Source organism: Dryas octopetala, chromosome 9 (assembly GCF_963921425.1).
Source record: "Dryas octopetala chromosome 9, drDryOcto1.1, whole genome shotgun sequence".
Classification (NCBI taxonomy): domain Eukaryota; kingdom Viridiplantae; phylum Streptophyta; class Magnoliopsida; order Rosales; family Rosaceae; genus Dryas; species Dryas octopetala.
In genome coordinates, this window is record NC_141374.1 from 10,017,536 (window position 1) to 10,040,705 (window position 23,170).

General features: G+C 34.4%; 3 protein-coding genes across 5 annotated transcripts; 1 reads left to right on the top strand and 2 right to left on the bottom strand.

Moving 5' to 3' along the window:
- Positions 1 to 84: 84 nt before the first annotated feature.
- LOC147273873 (glycine-rich protein) lies at positions 85 to 2,982 on the bottom strand. Of its 2 annotated transcripts, none has more exons than XM_086257108.1 (7): positions 2,817 to 2,982; positions 2,169 to 2,653; positions 1,870 to 2,039; positions 1,705 to 1,785; positions 1,539 to 1,604; positions 1,342 to 1,434; positions 85 to 557 (listed from the first exon to the last, which is right to left on the bottom strand). In XM_086257108.1, the coding sequence occupies exons 2-7, from the start codon at positions 2,632 to 2,634 to the stop codon at positions 417 to 419; spliced, it is 1,017 nt and encodes a 338-aa protein (XP_086113234.1). In that variant the 5' UTR covers positions 2,635 to 2,653; positions 2,817 to 2,982; the 3' UTR covers positions 85 to 416. The 2 variants fall into 2 exon arrangements, with proteins under 2 accessions (XP_086113234.1, XP_086113233.1); XM_086257107.1 differs by having other exon boundaries at positions 1,539 to 1,614; positions 2,817 to 2,981.
- Positions 2,983 to 8,930: 5,948 nt separating this feature from the next.
- Positions 8,931 to 12,597, bottom strand: LOC147273874 (putative protein S-acyltransferase 14). Of its 2 annotated transcripts, XM_086256772.1 has the most exons (8): positions 12,221 to 12,597; positions 11,183 to 11,429; positions 10,994 to 11,085; positions 10,737 to 10,860; positions 10,545 to 10,630; positions 10,391 to 10,456; positions 9,325 to 9,462; positions 8,931 to 9,209 (listed from the first exon to the last, which is right to left on the bottom strand). In XM_086256772.1, exons 1-7 carry the CDS (start codon positions 12,407 to 12,409, stop codon positions 9,334 to 9,336), a joined length of 933 nt encoding a protein of 310 aa, XP_086112898.1. In that variant the 5' UTR covers positions 12,410 to 12,597; the 3' UTR covers positions 8,931 to 9,209; positions 9,325 to 9,333. The 2 variants fall into 2 exon arrangements, with proteins under 2 accessions (XP_086112898.1, XP_086112897.1); XM_086256771.1 differs by having other exon boundaries at positions 8,931 to 9,462; positions 12,221 to 12,594.
- Positions 12,598 to 20,834: 8,237 nt separating this feature from the next.
- LOC147273875 (cyclin-dependent kinase-like protein) lies at positions 20,835 to 22,958 on the top strand. The gene is made up of 2 exons (XM_086257318.1): positions 20,835 to 21,133; positions 21,232 to 22,958. The coding sequence occupies exons 1-2, from the start codon at positions 21,056 to 21,058 to the stop codon at positions 22,702 to 22,704; spliced, it is 1,551 nt and encodes a 516-aa protein (XP_086113444.1). The 5' UTR covers positions 20,835 to 21,055; the 3' UTR covers positions 22,705 to 22,958.
- Positions 22,959 to 23,170: the final 212 nt, after the last annotated feature.

The following is a 23,170-nucleotide window of genomic DNA, read 5'->3' on the forward strand; positions in this document are numbered from 1 at the left end:
CTTCCATCAAGAAAGGTAGAACATATTTCCAATCAATACAAAAATTGAAATTGCAACGCAGGCCTTATTTCACAACTACAAGAATTGGCGAAGGTTAAGTCTTCATAATAAGTGAATTTCAATATCAAGATTCAAGGGCATTCGATACACCATTAACTCATTAAGACCAGAGGAATTATCCATCTCAAATGGCATCAATAAAAGTTGATATACATGAGCACTTTGTTACTAACTACTGACGTCCTGCCACCACAACCTCAAATCTGCATTCTCCAATATGCAACCAACCCTGTGCAACTACTAGGAGATAAAAAAGAAGACGTGGAGGGAGACCAATATAACAATCCCCAAGCTGTGCTAGCTTTAATCTCTTGCTCCCCCACGAGGATAACCATTCCTGTCCCCAACATCTGCTCTCATCCTACCGGACTGCTGTGAGCGAGTAGATCCTGCCATGTCTCTTGCATCTTGTATCCCATTTCCAGGGTTCTGTGAAACCTCGTTGGAAGGAAGTGCCCAACCTCCCCGACTAGCGTGCCCATGTCCACTGCTGCTTCCTACAACAATAGAGAATAGCAAGAACATTACAATCATCAAAAACATCCTGGGTGCCAAGCAGCATCAAATATCCCTGCATTCACAGTATTGGCATCCTTGAAAGGAATAACTGAAGAAAATTTTCATTCCCAACCTTGATAGCTAATACCACAAAACAGAACACCTCAAATATAGTGCACTGTGCACAGAATTGGCAAGTGGCCGACTGTAACTTGGCAAAGCATACTTCAGAACTTCCCAAGGATACCCAACTGAAGCATGCACAACAATCAACAACATTTAACACACCAGCTACATATGCAAATGCAGCCTCTTACAAATAAGTTCATGCTACCATGCTGGAGAGCATCTAAGCATTGTTCTTAAATGAACTGACACCAGACACTGGCATGCTTGGTAATATTATATTCTGTAACATGCATAACAACTACTCTCATCATCCCTGAGTAAATTTCAGGTTCCTAATGCAAAAGAAATGAGGCAAACAACTTACAAACATCTTGATAAACACAGTAACAAGACACAAATACACCGAAAAATCTGAAAGAATTTTTTAAATTCACCCAGAAGGAGTCATCATGAATTCTAACCCATTTAATAGCACATACAGGCAACAGCTTATGAAAGTAAAGAAGCAAAAATGATCAGAAAGTTCATCATGATAAAAACAAAAGTTAAGTGCACAAAATATTTGGCCATCACTGAAGTTTAAAAAGGATATTTTGCCATCTCTGAAATGCAAACATGATATCACATAGAATCAAAAGACAAATATTAACTCACCAAGATTTGCATAACCACTAAATTTATCGGTCCATCCAGGCAAATGTTTTTGAGCAGTTCCATTCCATGCTTCTTCAAAACCAGAAAGCTCATCTAAAATTCCACCAATCCGACACTCCAAGTTAGTATCTATATGCTAAAGCAACTCATATAAACCTTGTGGCATAAACACAGCATAGCATAAGAAATTTACACACCTTCATTAAGATTGTGCAAGGTCTGCATTGTATCCACCTTACCATCTGTTTCAAGCTTCCTAGTAACTGAATGGCCCTAGAAAGAGAACCCTCAATGTAAGTATACAACCAACATCATGAAATCCAAACACTAAAAAAAACATCGGCAATGGCATCCAATAAATACCTTATTGTGGAGACCCTTAGATACCCTGTGTGTTGCTTGCCCAGAAGAAGTATCTGCTTCCTTGCTTTCTTCAAAAGCCAACTGCTCACACAACAAGGGAAAATTAGAAACACAGTTACCCGGAAAAAGAAAAAAAAACACCATGAATGTTTCAAAATTACTTACCCCGTCACTCCCCATCCTTCTTGTCTTGGATGAAGTGTAGCACGCCCCATTAGAACCACCATAAGTGACGGTGGAGCTCTGAAATGTGAAGCTTCGAGCTTGAGGCTGCGATTGCATGACACCAAACCGGTTATAGCCGTCCCCGTACTGCGAATGCTTTCTCTTCCTCTCTGAAACAAAAGGTAGAGAAGAAATGAAAAATCAATATCCCATTTTAATACCAAAAAAAAAAAAAAAAACAGCCAATAATCACCAAAGTCAATAGCATTAGCAGCAACCCAATTAACTAAACACTCTACCTGTTTCAACTTCATCATCAGGCTCCACCACATAAGGTTCATTGCTCGATCCACCGCGCTTTCGCGGATTCTCTTTTCTCTCATTACCACCATCCTCTTCTTCGTTTTCGTGATCGGAGTCTATTTCCTCAATGATTGGACCCCTCGATTGCCTAGGCTGCTGTGGAGCCTGAGTCAGAGCCTGAGGCTGATGCTGAATGAACCCAGTTGGGTGCTGCATATCTGGAAAAAAGCCTCCGCCTCCATTGTTACCGAAAAAGCTCGACTCGAACACCCCTCCAAATGGGCGAGTGAAGAACGGGTCATCAAACGGATCCCTCCCTCCGAAAACGTTCGAAATCAAACTCGTCTGACCCCTAAGCCCACCAAATCCGCCAAAACCAGCAAACGGGTCATTGAAACCGAAAAACGGACCCCTGCCGCCCGGGCCGCCCGGTCCACCCGGCCCGCCTCTGCCACCCTGCATTTTCTAGGTACTGTAACCCCTGCGAATTGATTCACTGATCGTCAAATAGAATCCATAGAACCAAAATAGGAAAAAAATTAAAATTTAGAGCGATACAAGATGACCTTTTTTGTTTCTGTTTTTGTTTTCTTTTGGTTTTTCTGCGAATTGGAGCTTTGATTGCGTTAGAAATGGAGTATTACCTTGAAATACAAATGGAGATTGGAGGAGGAAAGTGAATTGGGAACCGAGAAAACCCTAATCGACGGCTGAGCACGAAATAGTTTCGATGAAGGGGTTTCTTCCAGGTGCCACTCTCTATGTTAAGTCGATTCAAAATGGGAGAGAGAGAGAGAGATGAGAGTTCAATTTGATCGAAGATTCGAAGGTTCTAGTATACGGTATACCCAAGAGGATATTACTGTTCGCGCCATGACACGTGTCCCCATACCATTAAGTATCTACCCAGAGAATTTTTTAGAAGGAATTTATTAAACTTTTCTCCTTTTTCTTATTTTTTATTTAGAGGTAAGGCGACCAGATCCAAATTCTAAATGGGCTTGATGTGGAGCCCAAACGGGTCAATGAGTGGTGAACCCAAATTTTCTTTTGTGATTGATGGAGGCAGTGACGTATTTCTTCAAGGCTAAATTATATTTTCTACATCAAATTAATTGAGCAAAATATCAAGCATAGATCACATGCAATGTTATTATAATTATTTTATTAGAAATATGGGATGGTGAAGGTGAAGCGATTAACAAATTTCTTTCGGTCTATTATTTTCGATATGTAGGCTTTATTTGTTTGACTTAAATTATCACCACTCTAAAGTTTTGATGGAATTCGACCAAGAAAAAAAAGTTTTGATGGAAGATGAGTCACCAGGCACCATGGTTTGATTTCACCTTTGCTAGAAGTGCTTTCAAAGATTGACAATTTCGATAAGTCTCCAAAGTGTCGGGAAAATAATGAACTCAATTAAAATTCACGTCATCATCTCACCTAATTGGCTACAATAGTGGATCGGATTGAAAATGCACAACTTGTGATAATAGACAGACAAAAAATATCACATGATGAGTTACAAAAGAAGTTATATGATAAATTGCTCATATAATCATCACACATCACATCCAATGGTGGAATTAGAAATTTTGCTCATTGATAGCATTTAATCTCTAGTATTAAGTGTAATTTCCTTTAATTTTTTCCAATATCTTAAATATATATATATCTAAATGATGAATATTGCATATCAACTTAAGTTTTTCTTCACATTGATAGTTTTTTCTTAAAGCCTTTATATTAATAGTTCTTATACTTAAAAGGTTTATTTGACAGTGTTCTTAAAAACGCTTTTAAATAGTTAAAAGCGATTTTATTTATATTTAACAAAAAAAATAAGAAGCGTTTTTTTGTTCTAAAAGCACTTGGAAGGGCTTCCGGGTGAAGGTAAGTGCTTCCTTAAAAAACACTTTCAAGTATATTAACAATAAGCACTTAAATTTTTTTGAAAAAAAATTTATGAACATTTAACAAAAGCACTTCTAGTGAAAGCGCTAACAAATTTATATTTGGTTATCATAAGTTAATAATTTATTATGACCAACTTATCATGTAAAAGTTATTAATGATCATATTTAAAGTTTTTTTTTTAAATAAATCACATTTAAAGCGTTGAAAAAATAGTGCTCAATTTAATAGACTTATCGACACACCTAATTGAGAAGACATCATTCACCTCATTTTAAGTGAGTTGTCAATCTTTATAAATTACAAGTGTTTTGTTTTAAATTAATCTATTGTTTTATTTTACTATTAAATAATGTCCTTTTAATAGTTTTATTAAACAAATGATATTTTCAAAAAGTTTCACCAATCAGCATATGGACAACTATAAAAAGGAGTAGATTAATAAATAAAAAAGAGAGAACCTATATAATATTATGCTTTTTTGCACAAATATCACCCATACTATTTGGGGTGTGCACAAATACCACCTAAACAAAATTATCAAATATCACCCAAAGTTACCTATTTGTGACAATCTACCATCTATTATTATTCATTTCTGTCAAATTTTCTGTTAATTTCAAGGGTTTTCTGGTCAATTCATGTCATAGTGCATTTAAAATATGAAAAACCTATCAATTTTTACTTTTGGGTTGAGGTAAAGAGAGAGAAAGACTGAAGAAAGAGAGAAAAAGTGAGGGTGAAAGAGATGAAGACGAAATGGAGGAAGAAGAGGAGGGGGTCGGCGTCGGCAGGATGGGTGAGTGGGAGGAAGGGAGGGAGGGAGAAAGGGAAGGTGGTGGCAACACTAGACAAACTCTCAATGATGGTTTTCTTTAAAAATATGTGATAACATGTAGTTGCACAGGGACGAAAATGTTTTGTTTGCTGGTTACAAGCTTCCTCACCCCTTCAATGGTGGTTTAGTTTTTTTTCAATTTGATTTAAGTTCTAAAGATAAATTATGTAAAAATATTTCTTTTAATTTTTTCACTTATTCAAGGACAAAATGGGAAGTTTAGGGTAAAAACTTCTAATTTAACAGAAAAATTGACCGAAGATGTCACATTAGCACACATAACAAATTTTGGAGAGATTTTTCGGTATAATTGATATATCGTCACGTGGCCGGTGTAACCAATATATGTGTCATAATATGGGTAGATGTTATTAATACTATATTATACTAATATAAATATACCGTCCAATAATATCCTTACACGTTGAATTGGTTACTCCATGTAACGGTGTACTTGCTACATTGAAAAAATTCTCCAAACTTTGGGTGGCATTTGGTAAAAGAAAAAAATTTCAGGTGGTATTTGTGCACACCCCTTATAGTATAAATAATATTTGTGCAAAAAAGCCATAATATTAATACTTATTATATACCTAAAAATGAGTAGAAAAGACCATTGAGGCCATCCAACAAATTGATCCCCTTCAACCTAACTTGTATGAACTCAATTGTAATTATAAAATTTCACATTAGATATGTAAGCCTTGTGAAATAGGTGTCACTTTCACAAAAATTTATATACATTTTGTATATAGATAAAAAGATTCATTGCCAAAAAAATGGGTGAAAGAAAGTTTTTTTTTTTTTTTTTTATTTGGATAAATGGGTAAAAGAGATGAGAACTCAAATAATCAATCCAAGATTAAAACAAATTTGGTCAAATTTGTAATAATAAAAAAATTAATGGAAAAAAAGCTATGAGGGTCGGTAGACCCCATTGTCCCCACTCCCCATCAAGCATCCTTAGTTCCTTACAAACCCCAGCTTCTAACGAGTATAAATTACTTATCCATGTTGCCAATGTTTGACATTACTTTAAAGGTTTATTCGCGCCAATGCCCTCTGAAAGTAACTTCGATTTTTAATTTGTCTTCTGAAACTTCATTCCTCCCACTTTGCCCCCCGAACTTTACAATTTCAATATTCCGTCAACTCCGTCTATGGGTCTATCAAAAAACGCTTACGTGGCACTTATGTGGAAAGGACAATTAGGTCTTTTACATTAAAATAAATAAATAAATACTTTCTAAAAAAAAAGAAATAAAAGAATAGAAAAACCCCACCCCACCCACTCAGCCGCCGGTGGTGGCCCGACGGCTCATTTCTCCTGTGTAGCACCCCACCCCACATCACCCAGCCACCAACCAACCTCCCCTCCCTCTATCTCTCTCTATCTCTGTCTCTCTTTCCCTCTCATTTCCTTCTCCTTCTCTCTCTCTCTCTCTCTCTCTCCCTCTCTCTCTCTCTCTCTCTCTCTCTCTCGCTCTATTCCCCTATCTCTTTCTCTAGCTTTCTCTATCTTCCCCTCTCTCCCTCTCTTTCTCTGTCATCTTTGCCCAGATCCAAACCACGTCAAAACCCAAAGTTGCTGACCTTCGGGTAAGTTGCCGATTACGGAAGTCGTTGGTGGGTGGCCGGCGGCTCGGTTTGTCTCAAAACCCAGATTTGAGAGAAAGAGGGAAAAGGGAGAAGGAGAGAGAATGAGAGGAAAATAGAAAGAATGAAAGGTAAGGATAGTAGGGAGGAGCTGCCGACAATGAGGAAAGATGGGGAAGGTGGTGTGGTGGGGTGGGGTGGGGTGGGTTGGGTCGGGTTGGGGTTTAGATGAGGGAGGGAATGGTGGGGTGGGGTGGGGTGGGGTGGGGTGGGTTGGGTCAGGGTTAAGGTAAGAGAGGGAATGTTGAAGCTGTTTTTTTTTTATTTTATTGTTTTCTTTACTTAATTCAAATTTTAATTTTTAAAATTTTTTTTTATATTATAGTTTTATAATAATTTTTTGTCCACATGGCGGGTTGTCAGTTCCGGATATGGGACACGTAGGTGTTATATCAACATTTCTAATGGTTGGACTAATGAAGTTAACGGAATATTGAAATTGTAAAGTTCGGGGGGCAAAGTGGAAGGAATGAAGTTTCAGGGGGCAAATTGAAAATCGAAGTTACTTTCAGGAGGCATTGGCGTGAATAAGCCTACTTTAAATGACCTAGGCCAAAAAAAAAAAAAAAGACATTACTTTAAATGACATTATGCATTCTTATACAAGGACGATTCATCTGTCTTTAAAACCCCGGCCAGTTAGTGGCGTAGCTAGGAATTTCACTTATTAGGGCGAGTTTTAACTCTTAATTTTAATTATAGTTTATTTTAATTTCTTCTAATATCTTAAATATATATATCAATAACGAATCATTTTATATCAATTTAAGTTTTTCTTTACATTGATAGTGTTTTTTTAAAGCATTTATATTGATAGTTTTTACACTATCTTATCGCGACACAAATTTATTATAAGTTAGAATAGTAAGTTTATTATGACCAATATATTATGTCAAAGTGATTGACGGATCATTATTATTTTTTAAATCACATTTAAAGTGTTAACAAATCTTGTGTAATTTAGTAGACTTATTGGCACATGTAATTGATTGACATGATATCAAAGTATAGCTGTTTTGTTATAAAATAATTCAATGTATTAATTTATTATTAAATAATGCAATTTTAATAATTTTATCAAACAAATGATATTTTTAGAGTTTCAAAAAATTCCACCAAACCTCGTGAGTGCAACCTATAAAAAAAAGGCAACATATAAAATTAATACTTATTATATGCTTAAAGATAAATAGAAAAAGTTATTGTGACAACTAACACACTGGAGTTCCTATGGCCTAACTAGCTCGTATGAATCCATTATAATTATAAAATTTAGGTTATATATTTTGAATAAAAAATGCATAAGGTATTTTTTGCCCATGCTGGGTTCAAACACATGACCATTTGAGGATAATGAAAGTGTGAATTCCCACTACACCACTTATGATGTTCAAGTACATGCAATATATTTATAGGCATACTGATACTTGAAATATAGTCATTTACAAAATTATAATTGGTATTCTATACCATAACTTTATACCCTAAACCATAAAGTCTGAAACCTTATACCTTAAAAAGTAACCATATACTATAATAATTTTAGTATATAAACTATAAATTATAGTTTTGGACTTTTTGTAATATTTTTACAATATAGAAACTAAAAATTATATAAAATATAAACTAGTAATAAAATATATAAAAGTCTAAAAATATTACTAGTTTATATTTTATATAACTTATACTCTTATAGTTTCTATATTGTAAAAATATTATTAAAAGTCCAAAACTATATTTTATAGTTTATATACTAAAATTATTAGAGTATAGGGTTAATTTTTAAGATATAAAGTTTCAGATTTTATGATTTAGGGTATAAGGGGATGGTGTAGAATACCAATTATAATTTTATAAATTATTATATTTCAAGTATCAATATGCCTATAAATATATTGCATGTACTTAAATATTATAAGTGTCTAAGTGGTGTAATGAGAATTTAAACTTTTACTATCCTCAAGTAGACATGGGTTCGAATCTAGCATGTGCAAAAAACACCTTATACATTTTTTATTCAAAATATATAATTTTTATATAATAAATAAAAAATATTTTATAGTTCGTGGACCAATTTGAAATTGACTCTATAGTTGGTGGATGTAAATATACTTAAGCCTAAAATTTAACATTAGATATTTCAAACCTATGTAAATTATATAAAATATGCAGTTGTTAAAATAGCCCAATTAAAAGGACCACATAATTACTTCCTCGGGTCCTGCACCCAAGTTTAATTATTTCCCCATTTATTAAACAAAAAATGTCCACATAAAATATATGTCAAGTTCACAAAATTCATATACATTTTGTAAATGGCTAAAGAGATCATCATTGCCAAATAAACTTGGGTAAAAGAGATTTTTTTTTTATTTATAAATATGGTAAAAGAGAAGGGAACTCACAATGATCATTCCGAGAATACATTGTATTTATCAACTTCATTGTCAATATATTCTAAAATTAAAAAATAAATTCATTATCAATAATTAATAAAAAATGCTTGAATATAATTATTTTTTAAAAAAATCTAGAGGGGTCGGTTGACCCCATTGCCCCCACCATGTCTTCGCCATTGACCCCAGCGATGATGTCTTCCAAAATCAAGCATGACCTGAGCTGATGCCTGTGCATGCAGGTTAACACAGAGTTGATAAGCACAGAACCTTGTGAGCATACATTTCAGCTGCCCTTATTTCTATGCACAAGAGGAAAGAACGGCAAATTTTTCCTTTCACTACCATGAATACTTATAACGGCTGGAGTGCATTCAACTCAGGCCTTGTCGGATAGTCAATACCCTGAAGAGCTGGCATCCGTCTTAAATCCTCCTCCGAATATGCAGGGATGAACCAGTACCTCTTATCCGTCCCAAAGACCTGACAAAATAAAGGGTAAATTCGCAATAACAACCACCAGCATATACTTCTGTAAATTACTTACTTGGATAAAAACTTCAATTAGACAGTCTAGATCAGTCAGGTTGTCAGGTTCCGCTATATAGCTCAGAAACTTGAAAGGAAAAAAAAAGCACTATTTATTCACCACAAAGCAAGGTATAACATTAAATCCTGATCATCTGTGAGGGTTTGGAAGCCAAATATAGGGGTTGGATTTGCAAAAATTATCTAATTACTCTGTCAAGCACATAGAGTAACACCTAGAAGGAGTTTTTTTTTTTGGGGTGGGGGGGTGTTCCTCATGGATATAAACCAGGTTCAGATATTGCGTTATCATAATGCTGTACAATTTTTGGTTATTTTGCCAGGATATGGACCTCCTTTAGCATGTGAAAGTGAGTGCTTGAACTAACTACAGAAGGAGCACCTGGAGTTGCATGTCAGTAATGTCTGTTATATGGTGTTGTATCTCACTCTCAAGTACACAAGTCATTACAGCTTATCAATGTCTAATGGTGTGATATAGTCCACAGAGAGAAAGGAAGCATAGATACATTTATTAGAAGAGTGTTACAAGATGACAGGTCAAAGACAACAGACAAGGACCAGAAAAGTATGAGACAAAACCAGAGCTTAAGGTACCAGACTTAACATGTCTAATCTTAAATTAACTCAAATCATGGAGGACATGACAGTGATTAGGAGAATGTAACCCAACATCAACTAAATGTAATATTGCAATATTATTCTTGTTAATGTTTTTCTTTTAAGAATTTGAAAAATAAAATAGAAAATAGCTTAGGCAAGGCAATGAATTAGGAAAAGAACCAAAAATTGAGAATGCCATAATATTGTACTACCTTAACACACACGCAAAACAAAAACAGACAGAGAGGAAAAATCAAACCTGTTCAAAGTTTTTCTTCCGACCAAGGTCATAATGCCATCTAGGATTGGTTTTCTTCTCGTATGCCTGATGCAATCAAGAACTCGTGTGAGAAATACTAGAGTAAACCCTTGCTAATTTAATAAACAAGATTAAGTATAATAAAAGCGATCACCTCAATAGTGGTGGTATTGGACAATACCAAAGATAGGTGCATGAGCATAAAGCCCAGAACACTCAAAGAAAATGCTAAGTTCAAAACTGAACAAAAAAGAATGAAAGGTGAAAATTATGAATATGGGGAAAATACAGGTGATACCAAAAATTAATTTAAAATATGCAGAAAACTAACTATCTAAAAACTTACTGAATGTGATAAAACAGGCTGCAAGGTCACCCAGTGTTCCAGGTATCTCTTCATCGGTAAAAAATGCCATAAAGTACTTCAATAATGACAAAGTGACAAGAGTTGTCTCAAGAAATGTGTAAAACTGCAGAAAAGTCACAAAGATACCAAGTCATAAATCCCATCTTTTCTAGTTAAATTTGAGGATGCTTATCATGTCAATCAACATAAGTGTACACTCAAGAGATTTCAATACTAACGTATAGCAGCTAACATACCAAGAAAAGAAGGAAGTACTTGTAATTCAATGCACCAACACAGTTGACCACCCACACACAATGATGGTCCATTTTCAATACACACCTCCCACCTAAAACCAATGCAAAAATGAAATAATTAATCTTCCATTCCTTGTATAACACCACAAATACATTCCAAAAGTGAGAAGTAAAATAAAAAATACTCACAAATAGAACAATGATGACAACGAGGTGGTTTATAGTTGTTGCACTTCCGACAGAACCTTATTTTTTGATTTGCTGGGTCACTAACCATGACAGATTGGTTGGAGCCCAAACCTGCACGACTATATTCCGATTCCACCAATGGGGCTGCATCACCCTCCTCCTCGTCGATTGCAGGCCTCCAGTTAGGTGGAACACGCCCAGGATCCGTTAGAACAACATAAAAGTAGCTCCACAATAGCATCACCAACTACATAACCAAATCAACTTTCCCAAACTCAATATAACTTTCCATTTTGCAATGTTGCATTTGTCACCCTTTTCAACCTAGTGTTTAAAACAGGAAAATTGGAAACCCCCAAAAAATAAATAAATTTCTAAAACTTCAAAATTCATATACTTGTTTCCGCTAAATTGGGTAGTGCTAAAATTGTGTTTCAAGAGCAATGTGCAACACCCACATGCATGAGTACATCATATGAGCAATCTACTATCCTCACATGCATGAGTACAACCATATGCATGCATTACTCCAGCAATAACAATTCCACAATGGGAAGCAATATTTAAAGAGCAAAAATTATTATGACCAGAGCAATGAACAATCCTCTTATGTACAGTGCAACCCACACATGCATGACTTGCTCGTCTCCTAATAATTTCAACTCTAGAAATAACATTTCTCTTAATTAAAAGTAGCAAAAGAATACAGTCCAACAACTGTACAAATAAGAAAATGGTCACTTTCCCAGTTGAAACTCAAGTCACTAGCTTTACTACCCAAGTGGTTGTCCTTGGTTTCAAAACATAATAACAAAAGCTTAAGCATTTGTAGTTTTTTACTTTGTTTTAATTTCTTCTCGTTTTCCTTGTCAAATAAGCCAAAGGCAAAGCCTTTAAGCTGAATGTACAACCCAACAAACCTCCACAGCCAAAAAGATCAAATGTCCATAATTTGGGCATCTAACAACCACTCAAAATAAATATAAGACATAAAAATTCATCTTAAACCATGAGAAAAAATTGGGGAATGGGAATTACCAGAAAATGGAACAGGAGTAACAGAGGGAAGGCAATGGCGGCATCGATGCCTCCGCGAAGGAGAGCAGGTAAGTAATCGGACAAAACGACGGCGTAATAGGTGAGGCCGACTATGCCGAGAACGAAGACGACCATGATGTAGCCGAGCGCGCGCAGTGCCGCGCAGAACTTGAAGGTGTTCCACGCCATTGCTGATTGCTGCTGCTCCTGTTCTTTGTAATGACCGTACGGACAAATCAAACCACAGGAATCGAAAACCCTATGAATTGGGGATTGGGCAATTCACTTTGGAGACGACTTTGGGGATTTGGAATTCCAATTCCCCAATCGAGATCAGTCTACGGAACGTTGACTTTGGAGTTTGATATGATTTTGACGAAATGAATTCAACGGTCGAGGATTCATTCAAACACGTTGTAGTAAAATAGTAATTGTGTTTCTTTTTTTCTTTTAAAGGAAAACGGGTAATAGACGATGAATAATTAGAAAACCAACTAATTTACTTCTCACATAGTCACATACTCACATTCACTTTTTAATTATGATGTTATCCTTAAATACAATTACTTAGATTAACCAAGATGAAAAAAGTTCCCAACAAAAATCTCAATTTATATAATTACTCGTCGGCCTTCATGACCAACATCAATTGCATATGAAGATAAATTATTTTGTATAATTGATAAACTGTTATGTAGTGTGACCAATTCAACGTGTTATAATATAAGTGGATGTTATTAATACTATATTCTATTAATATAAATATAATGCTTAATAATAATCTTATATGTTGGATTGGTTACATAAAATAATTTTTTTACGCATGGGAATGATGGAATAGCTTGCAACACTAGGATTTTAGATTTAGAGTTCAAATTAGAATTTCACATATGAGGTTTAAATTTGACTTCTTTAGTGCGGAGTCTAAAAACCAAAGTATTGCCTCTTATAGGATTCTTAAGTTTTTTGTTACATTTGAAGGGAATCTAATATTTAACTTATCATCATCTAATTCTTTAGCCCACCCACTTTCAATATTTGAGCTAATTACACTAAAGACTTAGGGTCCGTTTGAGATTGCGGTGAATAACCCAAAAACTGCTGTAAATTACAATTCTCAATCATCTACAGCAGTTTTGGTGTTTGGTTAAAAAAAATTAAAAACTATTTTTTCTCATAATTCTCAACTCCCCACAACAAAAACAAAAGCAGGTTTCTATGTGCTTTTGAAAGCTGCAGTGAATCACAGCAATAATAAATATTTTATTTTATCCATAATACCCTCATTGATTTCTATCATTTTTATTTGTTTATTTAAAATTAAAAAATATATCCATTGTTAGTTATATTTTATATTATAATAATTAATTATGATATTTTTTTTGTACGATTAAAATTATAATATACCTAAAAATAATAGGCATACTTATTTAATAATGTTGTTCTTAGAAAAAATAATGCTAATAAAAATTTGTAGCAACAAATTTTAAAAACAAGTAAAAAAACATTTTGTTTTACCAAACAAATAAGTGAAAAGCATTTTCAACATTATGTCTATTTTAGTAATTATACACAGTCACATTACTTTTACATTAACATTTACCAAACATTTTGATACAGTTTTTTGCACTTTCAGCACTTTTGAAAACATAATTTACCAAACACTCAACTGTTTTACTTTACAGCTGACTTTATATCACAACTATTTTACTTCACAACTGTTTTTTCTCACAGCAATACCAAACTGCCCTTATTACACGCCCTTAAACTTTTTTTTTTTTTTTTGCCATACATGCCCTTAAACTTTAATTTCATATATTGTTGTTCATTTCTCAGTCATTTATTTCTCTTCTCTCTGGTATTTCATCTCGCTTCCTCATTTCTTTCATATATTATATATAAATTTTTTTTTAGCTCTTCAACTAAACAAACATAAAACTAATGTTATCAGATAAGCCATATATTTTGAGGGGTAAAGTGCAAACCTCCCAATAGTGTGGGGGGACAAATCGTAATAAACCTTTTATTTTTTAGTCTTGTAGGCATTTAAAAATATAGAAATAGAGTAGTTAATTATAGTCTTTTGATGAAATTTTGTTTGGTATACTAAGAGTTCGTCATATGAGGGATTAATTATGATGAATTGTAAGAGTTTGTTTTATAAGAGTACTTAGATTAATCAAATGATACTAGATTGTCAGCTTTATGTTAGCTTTTAACCATGAGATTTTTAGCTTCATGTAGCTTCCGCAAGCCCCATTGTACACCTAGGAGAGTATATATAGGGTGAACACATCGGCGGATGGGGTAAAAAAGGGGACGAAGAATAAAAGGGGTTTGGGTGATGGTTTTTTTTATTTTGTAGTGATTTAAAACGGGTTATTGAATAATCAAATAGATATGAGTGATAAAATATGTGCTATTAGATTAATGTAAGGCTCTTATAAAATAATGACTCAAATACATTTACATCTACCAATTATAGGGTTCATTTCAAGTTAGTTCACAAACTTTAAAACATTTCAAATTTTCCCATTAACTATAGGGTTCATTTCAAGTTGGTCCATAAATTATAAAACATTTTAAATTTTCGCATTAACTATATGGTTTATTTCAAGTTGGTCCACGAACTAACAAAAAACATATAAAATGATAGACAAAATTGGGTTGACAAAAAACCGAACCGAACTAGATTATTTATATATTTTATATTATATAAAAGTTATATATATTGAATAAAAAAGATGTAAGGTGTTTTTTGCACATGTTAGGGTTCGAACCTATAACCTTGTGAAGAGAGTCAAAGTATGAATTCTCACTACACCACTTAACTACTTTTGAAATTCAAATACATGCAATATATTTATAGGCATACTGATACTTGAAATATAATAATTTATAAAATTAAATATATTTTATATATCATTCCTTTTTTTTTACAGATATTATTTTAGGTCTCTATTTAAATATTATCATTGCAAAAAGTCTAAAAATTTTACTAGTTTATATTTTATATAATTTATAGTTTCTATATTGTAAACATATTACTAAAAGTCTAAAACTATAATTTATAATTTATATACTAAAATTATTAGAGTATAGGGTTAATTTTTAAGGTTTAAGGTTTCAGACTTTATGGTTTAGTGTATAAGGTTATGATGTAGAATACCAATTATAATTTTATAAATTATTATATTTCAAATATCAATATGCCTATAAATATATTGCATGTACTTAAATATCATAAGTGACTAAATGGTATAGTGGGAATTTACACTTTTACTCTCCTCACAAGGTTATGGGTTTGAACCCAGCATGTTCCAAAAACATGTTATACCTTTTTTATTCAAAATATATAACTTTTATTTAATAATAAATATATATATATAAATAATCCGATTCGGTTTGATTTTTTTGTCAACCCGGTTTTGTCTTACATTCTGTATGTTTTTTGTTAGTTAATGGACAAACTTGAAATGAATCCTATAGTTAATGGAGAAATTTAAAATGTTATATAGTTCGTGGACCAATTTGAAATAAACCTTATAATTAATGGGAAAATTTGAAATATTTTATAGTTCGTAGACCAACTTGAAATGAACCAACTTGAAATGGACCCTATAGTTGGTGGATATAAATGTACTTGAGCCTAATACTTTTAGACTTTTTGCAATGATAATATTTAAATAGAAACCTAAAATAATATCTTAAAAAAAAGAAAGAATGATATATAAAATATATTTAATTTTATAAATTATTATATTTCAAGTGTCAATATGCTTATAAATATATTGCATGTACTTGAATTTCATAACTGATTAAGTGGTATAGTGGGAATTCATACTTTGACTCTTCTCACAAGGTCATGGGTTTGAACCCCAGCATGTGCAAAAATCACCTTACACTTTTTTTATTCAATATATATAAGTTTTATATAATATAAAATATATAATAAACTATATAAATATATATAAATAATACGTTTTGGTCCGGTTTTTTTGTCAACCCGAGAAAATTTGAAATGTTTTATAGTTTGTGGACCAACTTGAAATGGACCCTATAATTGGTAGATGTAAATGTACTTAAGCCTAAAATAATCTCTCATAATTAGTCCTAGTCCCTCATAGTAGCCATTCTTAATATACTAAATATCAAAACACTTTTTTTTAGGATTAAACCTTCATTTCATCTATAATTCCATTAAAATTTGTCATTATATTTGATTCGATTACAATTTTTTCTATTACAAAAACTAATCATCAAATATTTAAATCAAATCCAATGTTTATGGGATAGGATTCTTAGCTCGTAATGAATTGCAAAATGTATAATCTAATGCATATGGGGTCAACTGATGTAAATTTGCTAAAAATTAATGATTTTGAACTGACAAACACCCTTATAGAATATAATAGTGTTTGAGCTTCTAAATTCTAAAGAAAAGTGTCTCAATTTTATAGAAATATAAGAAGAAAGTCCACAACATCACCACATAGTGAAAATGGTCTTATTTCTTCTTTTTAACTATTTAGGCTCAAATATTCTTAGGTAGCCCTTTCTTGAGACACCCTCATGCCCAGCCCTACTTATAGTTTATCAAGTTAGTTGTCTATGATTCTATTAGGAATTAGTTTCCACTAAATGATGCTAGAAACGTCCATGTTTTTCCTTTATTTCTCTCTTTTTTTTTTTCCGCACAAAAAAGGGAGGTTAGTCACCGACTTCTAATTATAGTTTATGTAACTGTCAAGTAATCACAATTTAGTAAAAAAATAGTATGAAGTTGTTCAGACATTATTACTGAACACTAATTCAAAATGCTGTACAAGATTTTTGAACGCAAATAAATGTCTTTCATCGCCTTGGTACTTAAACATAGAAAATCAAAACTTAGTATATAGGACTCAATCTCAAGATTCTCAACTAAACTTAAAACACCTTTAACCAACGTTGAGAGAGAGAGAGAGAGAGAGAGAGAGAGAGAGAGAGAGAGAGAGAGAGAGGAGTTTACATGCGCGTGATCCTACGGAATGGATGACGCAGGTCAGCGGCTAATGCTAAGTTGCAAACTGTTGTAGCACAAATGGACCACTTGGCAATTTGGCAATGACTTCTCAGACGCGCTGTCTCATTTATTAACTTCACATGCACACCAGTCTCTGCCTTCCTTTTGTTTCACAACGGTGGCTTCAGATCCACGCATGCAGAAACATCCATGCATGCATCCATGATCATCATTCCATCTAAGGGCCAATAATAAATGTGGGTAGCTGGAAGTTTGAGTTTTCAGAGGAGGGAATTAAACACACCAATAAATGTGACAACCTCCAGAACCAAATCCTCATAAATACATGGCTCTGATTGATTTCAGTCTACTATTATAGCTGCTTCAATAACTTCGAGAACCATACTTTCCCACTTCCTAGGGCTCTGAGCTCTCTCTCATTTTCCTCATCTTGACCCAGCAGAGTTTCACACTTTTATGTTCCTATTATATTTGCTTTGGTAATATTTCTATTGTTACTATGGTATATCATATGTGTCTTCCTATTATTACATGAGTGTGAAATTCACCGCATAATAATAAAAAAAAAAATTTATCTATTATATATTGTAGTAATGTGACATTCTTTGAATAAAAAAATAGAGACAAGAAAAAAAAAAAAAGAGTGAGATAAGAAAAAGAGCCAATGAGAGAAAATGAATATATCATGTAATATCACATGAGAGGATAAATAAATTATTCTCTATAATAACACGTCTTATACACCTCTTGAGGGACAAATTTTGAATACCTATAAGCATTTATTACAATAGAGGGTTGAACCGATTACATAATAATTCTTATATATTGGACCAATTCATAAACTAAGGCCTCATTTAATGTATAAGATAAAATTAGATAGAATAAATGGCTAATTTATTTATATTCAAATAATAAATTTTTAACTTTAAAGAATAAAGTGTATTAAGATGAATTAATCATAAGGAGAGACGTATCCAGGGCCGGTCCTGACTTTTGGAAGGCCCATAAGCGAAATCTAAATTGGGCTCCTAATAAAATCTTTTACAAAACAATTTACAATTGACAAGAAATTAATTAGGAAATTTTCGATCACATCAAGAAAATTAGAAAATTTTTGGTTGAACGTCAAAAAATAATTTATAGGAATATAAGAGAAAAATTAAAAGGGAAAAACACACACTCAAACATTAATTACCTTCTTGCCTCAATGAGACCTCTCTAATTTCTTTTAGATTGAAAGAGCCTGTAGAGAACAAAAAAAAACCAGTTTTCTACAAGACTATATAGAGATCCGTCTTTGCCAATTCAAAGCAAACATGCTCTTTGAATCCAACTTTCCAGAAAAGAAGACATGTACTTTTGATTAAAAAAAAAAAAAAGAGGTGTAAACCCAAGGGCAAAAAGGACTCACTGCCATGCAGATGAGGATGTTGGCTTGCTTCTCTTGTGATTCACGTGAGAAGCTAAAGAAAAAATGAAGCAAGTTGACCAAACACAAATTAAGGAAATAAAGAAAAATAAAATGGTGACTTTCAACTAATAATCAAGGAAAAATAGGTTGCAGAATCCAAGCTTTATATCTTAGAAGGGCCTAGTTTTTTTTTTTTTTTGGTACAAAGGGGGGTCGAAGCCCAAAGAAAAAAAAAGGATAACTACAACTCTGACACAATAAGTAGAAAAACCTAATAGCGAAGACATTATAAATAAATTCAACAACTATTTTTTATAATATATATATATATTAATATATACATAATATAAAAATTTGTGAGCCCCTCTTGAAAGTGGGCCCTAGGCGGTCACACTCAGTGCCCCCCTTCAGGGCTGGCACTGGACGTATCTCTTCTAATCCCCAAAAAAATAGTGGGATTAAATAATTCATCTTCTTTCTTTAAATTAGAAGACATTTTTTATGTTTTTCCTTAAATACACATAATCAATTTAACTATTTATTCTATCAAATCTTATCCACCAAACAAGAGTTTAAAAATTTGGAAGCATATAGTACTGTTGCGGTCATCTTGTAACTGAATATTCGTCCCATGTATCTGATGGACGTAGCCTTCAATAAAGAGGCACAATAGATACATAAATAAATTATGACTTTTTTAGCCCTAAATATGGTCTTCAAAGACAAAATAGCTCACATGCACAAGTTTATTTCAAACACTAAATACACAACTGATGAACTGATCATACCATCATACATTCATATTAATGTTTTTCCTAGTATTCATGCGATGCAAATAATGGATGCATTAAGATTCGTAGGCTTTAGTAATTAATTATAGGACTAGGCGACTAGCTACATGCTTACAGGAATATGATGTATGCAAATAATGAGATCATGAATTACTGGGTCCTAAATATGATGCAAAAATTAATGACTCAGCTTAATTAATACCATATTGAAGTACAAATAATTCATTGCGCTACGCCGTGACGGCTGATATGTATTTTAATAACAAATATTTAAGTCTTCAATTTACATCTCATTAGCTCACTATTCACTTCCCTCATTTCTCAACTTAGGTAGGTGGTGGCTGTGAGGGCATGACTCATGAGTGAGAGAAGAGGATCGAAGTTGATATTTTAAAAACCTAAAAAAAAAATTCAGGAATAAAATTGAATTAAAAAGTTTACAAAAGTATAAGATAGAAGTTAACTAAAATAATTTGACAATGGTTTTGCAAGTGCCAAAAATGCTTCAAGGAATCAAATTATTATTATTTTTATAGCATTTGACATAAATAGATAAAAATATTTTTTGAGGTTATAGAAGCACTTTGTATTACTTTATTGACGCAGCAAAAATCTAAGAAATTCAAGCGAAATCTTAAAAATAAAGAATTATAAAATTTATCAAAAAAATTGAGAGAAAACTCATTTTTAACATTGATAAACTAAATAATAATAATAAACAAATATGAAAAAGAATATTTATAGTCTTACAAACTTAACTTCAAAAGGAAATCCAAACGAAAAAAGAATCCTAAATGTGAAAATAAGAAAGTTTAACACGAAACAGTCAAATGACATTTATTTGGCCTAAACGATAAAAAGCCCAGGTGAAGCGGGGTCAGTCACCCTCGTCTCGAAATTTCCTTCAATTTGATATATTATTTGACCTATTTTTGATATCGTATGAATTAAATATGGCCTATTAAAATCGACTATTCTGTTTTTTGTGCATATCAAATTGATTTTTAAAGTCAATTGCAAGTATCTCCACATCATTTATGACAAGCATCCGACTAACAATGTTTCATGAAGAAACACCTATAAAGTGCTTTTGAGTGAATATGCATGAATAAACGGGCAAATTGTTAATTATAAGTGACAAACCAGAAAGTTTATTACTCAAAATGACACGTATTTACCTTTACTTGTCAAAACAAAAAAACAGCACTGAGCAATTCACACCAATTGCAACTATACATATATTCTAAATAAAAAATTTGTAACTTTGAATCTCAAACTGATAAATATCTTAAAAGGCTAAAACATACTTAACACACTATAAAAAATCTAAAGTTTATCTTGGGATGATGCAAGTACATAGCTAGCCAGGTTCATTCTCGGTTGACAGCGCGTGGGAAGCAGTTGGCTGCCTCCACAGCGTTACATAACCATGATGATTACTAGACGACGAAAAACCCAACTGTGAAGAAACATGGACGACTCTTGAGGATTAAAGAGCAAACCCACCCACGTCTGTACGCATATAGATATGTGCCATGAATGACACCATGACACCACCACTCTGTAACAAACAAAACATGCCGTTTTAGAAAAAAACTCAGACAACCATGCCTCCACCTTCAGCCTCTTCTTCTTCTTCCTCCAAATCCCCACCATTCCCTTCTCCTCCAACCCATTTCACCCCTGTAAGTATTTACTTTCTTTGTTTCTCGGGAAAACCTCATTAATGCCTAATTTAAGACCTACCCCATTTACTTATTAATGCTTATTTGTTCGTTTGCAGATTCAAGAATGCGAGAGAGAAGAACTAGAACTAGAACCAGAACTAGAAGGGATTGGGACTACGACTACCCCAAGTGGCGGTTGTACGGACACAACTCCAAAGCACCACCCTACACCTCTCCGCCACTCTCACCACAAAAATGGCTCACGCCACCCCAAGAAACACTCCGACCACTCCGCAGGTTCAGTTACTGAAGAAGAAGACGGGTCCGTTTCGTGCAACAAGTGTCGACCCCACGCGCGAGAGAAGATCTCCGTGGTTCCTCTGGAAAACACCAACAACAACAAGTACTATACCAGCTTCTCGTCGTCCGTGTCGTCCATGCCCAGCCCAAACGGCATTCTCAAGTCGATTCTCTCGTCGTTTACTCGGAAGAGCAGCAGTAGTCCGAAGCCGCCGCCGCCGCCGTTGACGGAAAAAAACAACGCCGCGGCGGCGAGGGAGGAGCAGTGGAGGCTCGCCATGGCGGAGCTCTCGCACAAGCTGGTCCAGGCCACGAGGAAGCGAGACGAGGCGCTTCTAGAAGCTTCGAGGCTCAAGTACTCCATGGCCGAGCTGGAGAAGAAGCTCAACAAGCTCGAAATCTACTGCCACGGCTTGAAGTCCGGTCTCGACGAATGTAGCTCCAATTCGTCGCCGTACCAATTGGGAAAAACGACGTCGTCGTCGGCCCAAAACCGCCGACATAGTTTCGGTGGGTTCAAATTCAATGACGAGAACAAGGGGGTCGTTGAGAATTTCTTGATTTCGGTCTCGGAATCCCGAAATTCGGTCCGGCTCTTGAGCCGGTCACTCACTGTGCAGCTCCGGCAAATCGGAGGCGGCGGCACCAACAAAGTGTACGAGAAGATCTCGGTCCATCTTCAGCCTTACGACGTCAAGCTCTCGCTCTCCAAAAACCCCAGAAGCTTGCTCTTCTACTTGGAGGCTCTGCTGAACAAGGCCTTCTTCGACGACTTCGAGTCGGCCGGGTTCCAGAAGAGCTCGCCGAACCCGATCCTGAACCCAGTTCAGAGGTGCGAGGCCAACGCGGCGTCGTTTCACATGCTCAAGGGGCTGACGTGGGACGAGGTTTTGATCAAGGGGACGAGGCATTTTAGCGAGGAGTTTAGCAGGTTTTGTGATCGGAAGATGAGTGAGATTGTCGCTATGTTGGGCTGGACCCGGGCCTGGCCCGAACCGTTGTTGCAGGCCTTTTTTGGAGCGTCCAAGAGTGTGTGGTTGGTCCACCTCTTGGCCACCGCGGTCCACCCGAGCTTGCCCATTTTTCGGGTGGACAAGGGGGTCGGGTTCGACTCGGTTTATATGGAGGACATGGGTGCGGACAAGGCGAGGAAGTTGGTCCCATCCATGGTTCGGATCATGGTCGCACCCGGGTTCTATGTTTATGGGAGTGTGGTCAAGTGCAAGGTGCTCTGCAGGTACAACAGCACTACTACTAGTAAGGGTTTGGCCCAATTATCATCACCTTAATTAGAGTTTAATCAAATTTGAAACACATATATTTTGGTTAGTTTATTATTGGTCCAGAAAGACTGTTTTCATGCATGGGTCCTATATACATAATCATATGTTAGTTGGATAGAGTCACTGCTCAAAAGAAATAATTAACCAAAGATGAAAAGGCCCCATGTGAAATAATTATCTTGTGATTGCTTTTGGGAGCTTCTGAATTTGATTGGTATTTTGTGTATCATGTTATGAAATTAATAGAAGCTTTTTTCTGAGTATTGCAAGTTTCTGCACAGTACCCAATGTTGTGTTGAAAAGCACAACTCATGCACAATAAGGTGAAAACCCACTATGTTTGACAAGGAAATGATGTATTAATATGTAAGAAAATGTGTGTATACAAATCGCTCTTTGGGATCAAGTTCAAGCATGCCTGCAACTTAATTTTGGATTTTATACTGTTTTAGTGCATGGGGTCAAACTTTCA

Coding starts and splice junctions, on each gene's coding strand:
- LOC147273873 (XM_086257107.1), bottom strand. CDS start 2,634: ATGCAGGGTGGCAGAGGCGGGCCGGGTGGACCGGGCGGCCCGGGCGGC. Junction 1,615..1,704: donor CTAAGGGTCTCCACAATAAG/GTATTTATTGGA, acceptor TTCTCTTTCTAG/GGCCATTCAGTTACTAGGAA. Junction 1,435..1,538: donor CTTGCACAATCTTAATGAAG/GTGTGTAAATTT, acceptor GTGGAATTTTAG/ATGAGCTTTCTGGTTTTGAA.
- LOC147273874 (XM_086256772.1), bottom strand. CDS start 12,409: ATGGCGTGGAACACCTTCAAGTTCTGCGCGGCACTGCGCGCGCTCGGC. Junction 10,861..10,993: donor AGTACTTCCTTCTTTTCTTG/GTATGTTAGCTG, acceptor ACTTTTCTGCAG/TTTTACACATTTCTTGAGAC. Junction 10,631..10,736: donor AGCCTGTTTTATCACATTCA/GTAAGTTTTTAG, acceptor TTTTTTGTTCAG/TTTTGAACTTAGCATTTTCT.
- LOC147273875 (XM_086257318.1), top strand. CDS start 21,056: ATGCCTCCACCTTCAGCCTCTTCTTCTTCTTCCTCCAAATCCCCACCA. Junction 21,134..21,231: donor CTCCAACCCATTTCACCCCT/GTAAGTATTTAC, acceptor GTTCGTTTGCAG/ATTCAAGAATGCGAGAGAGA.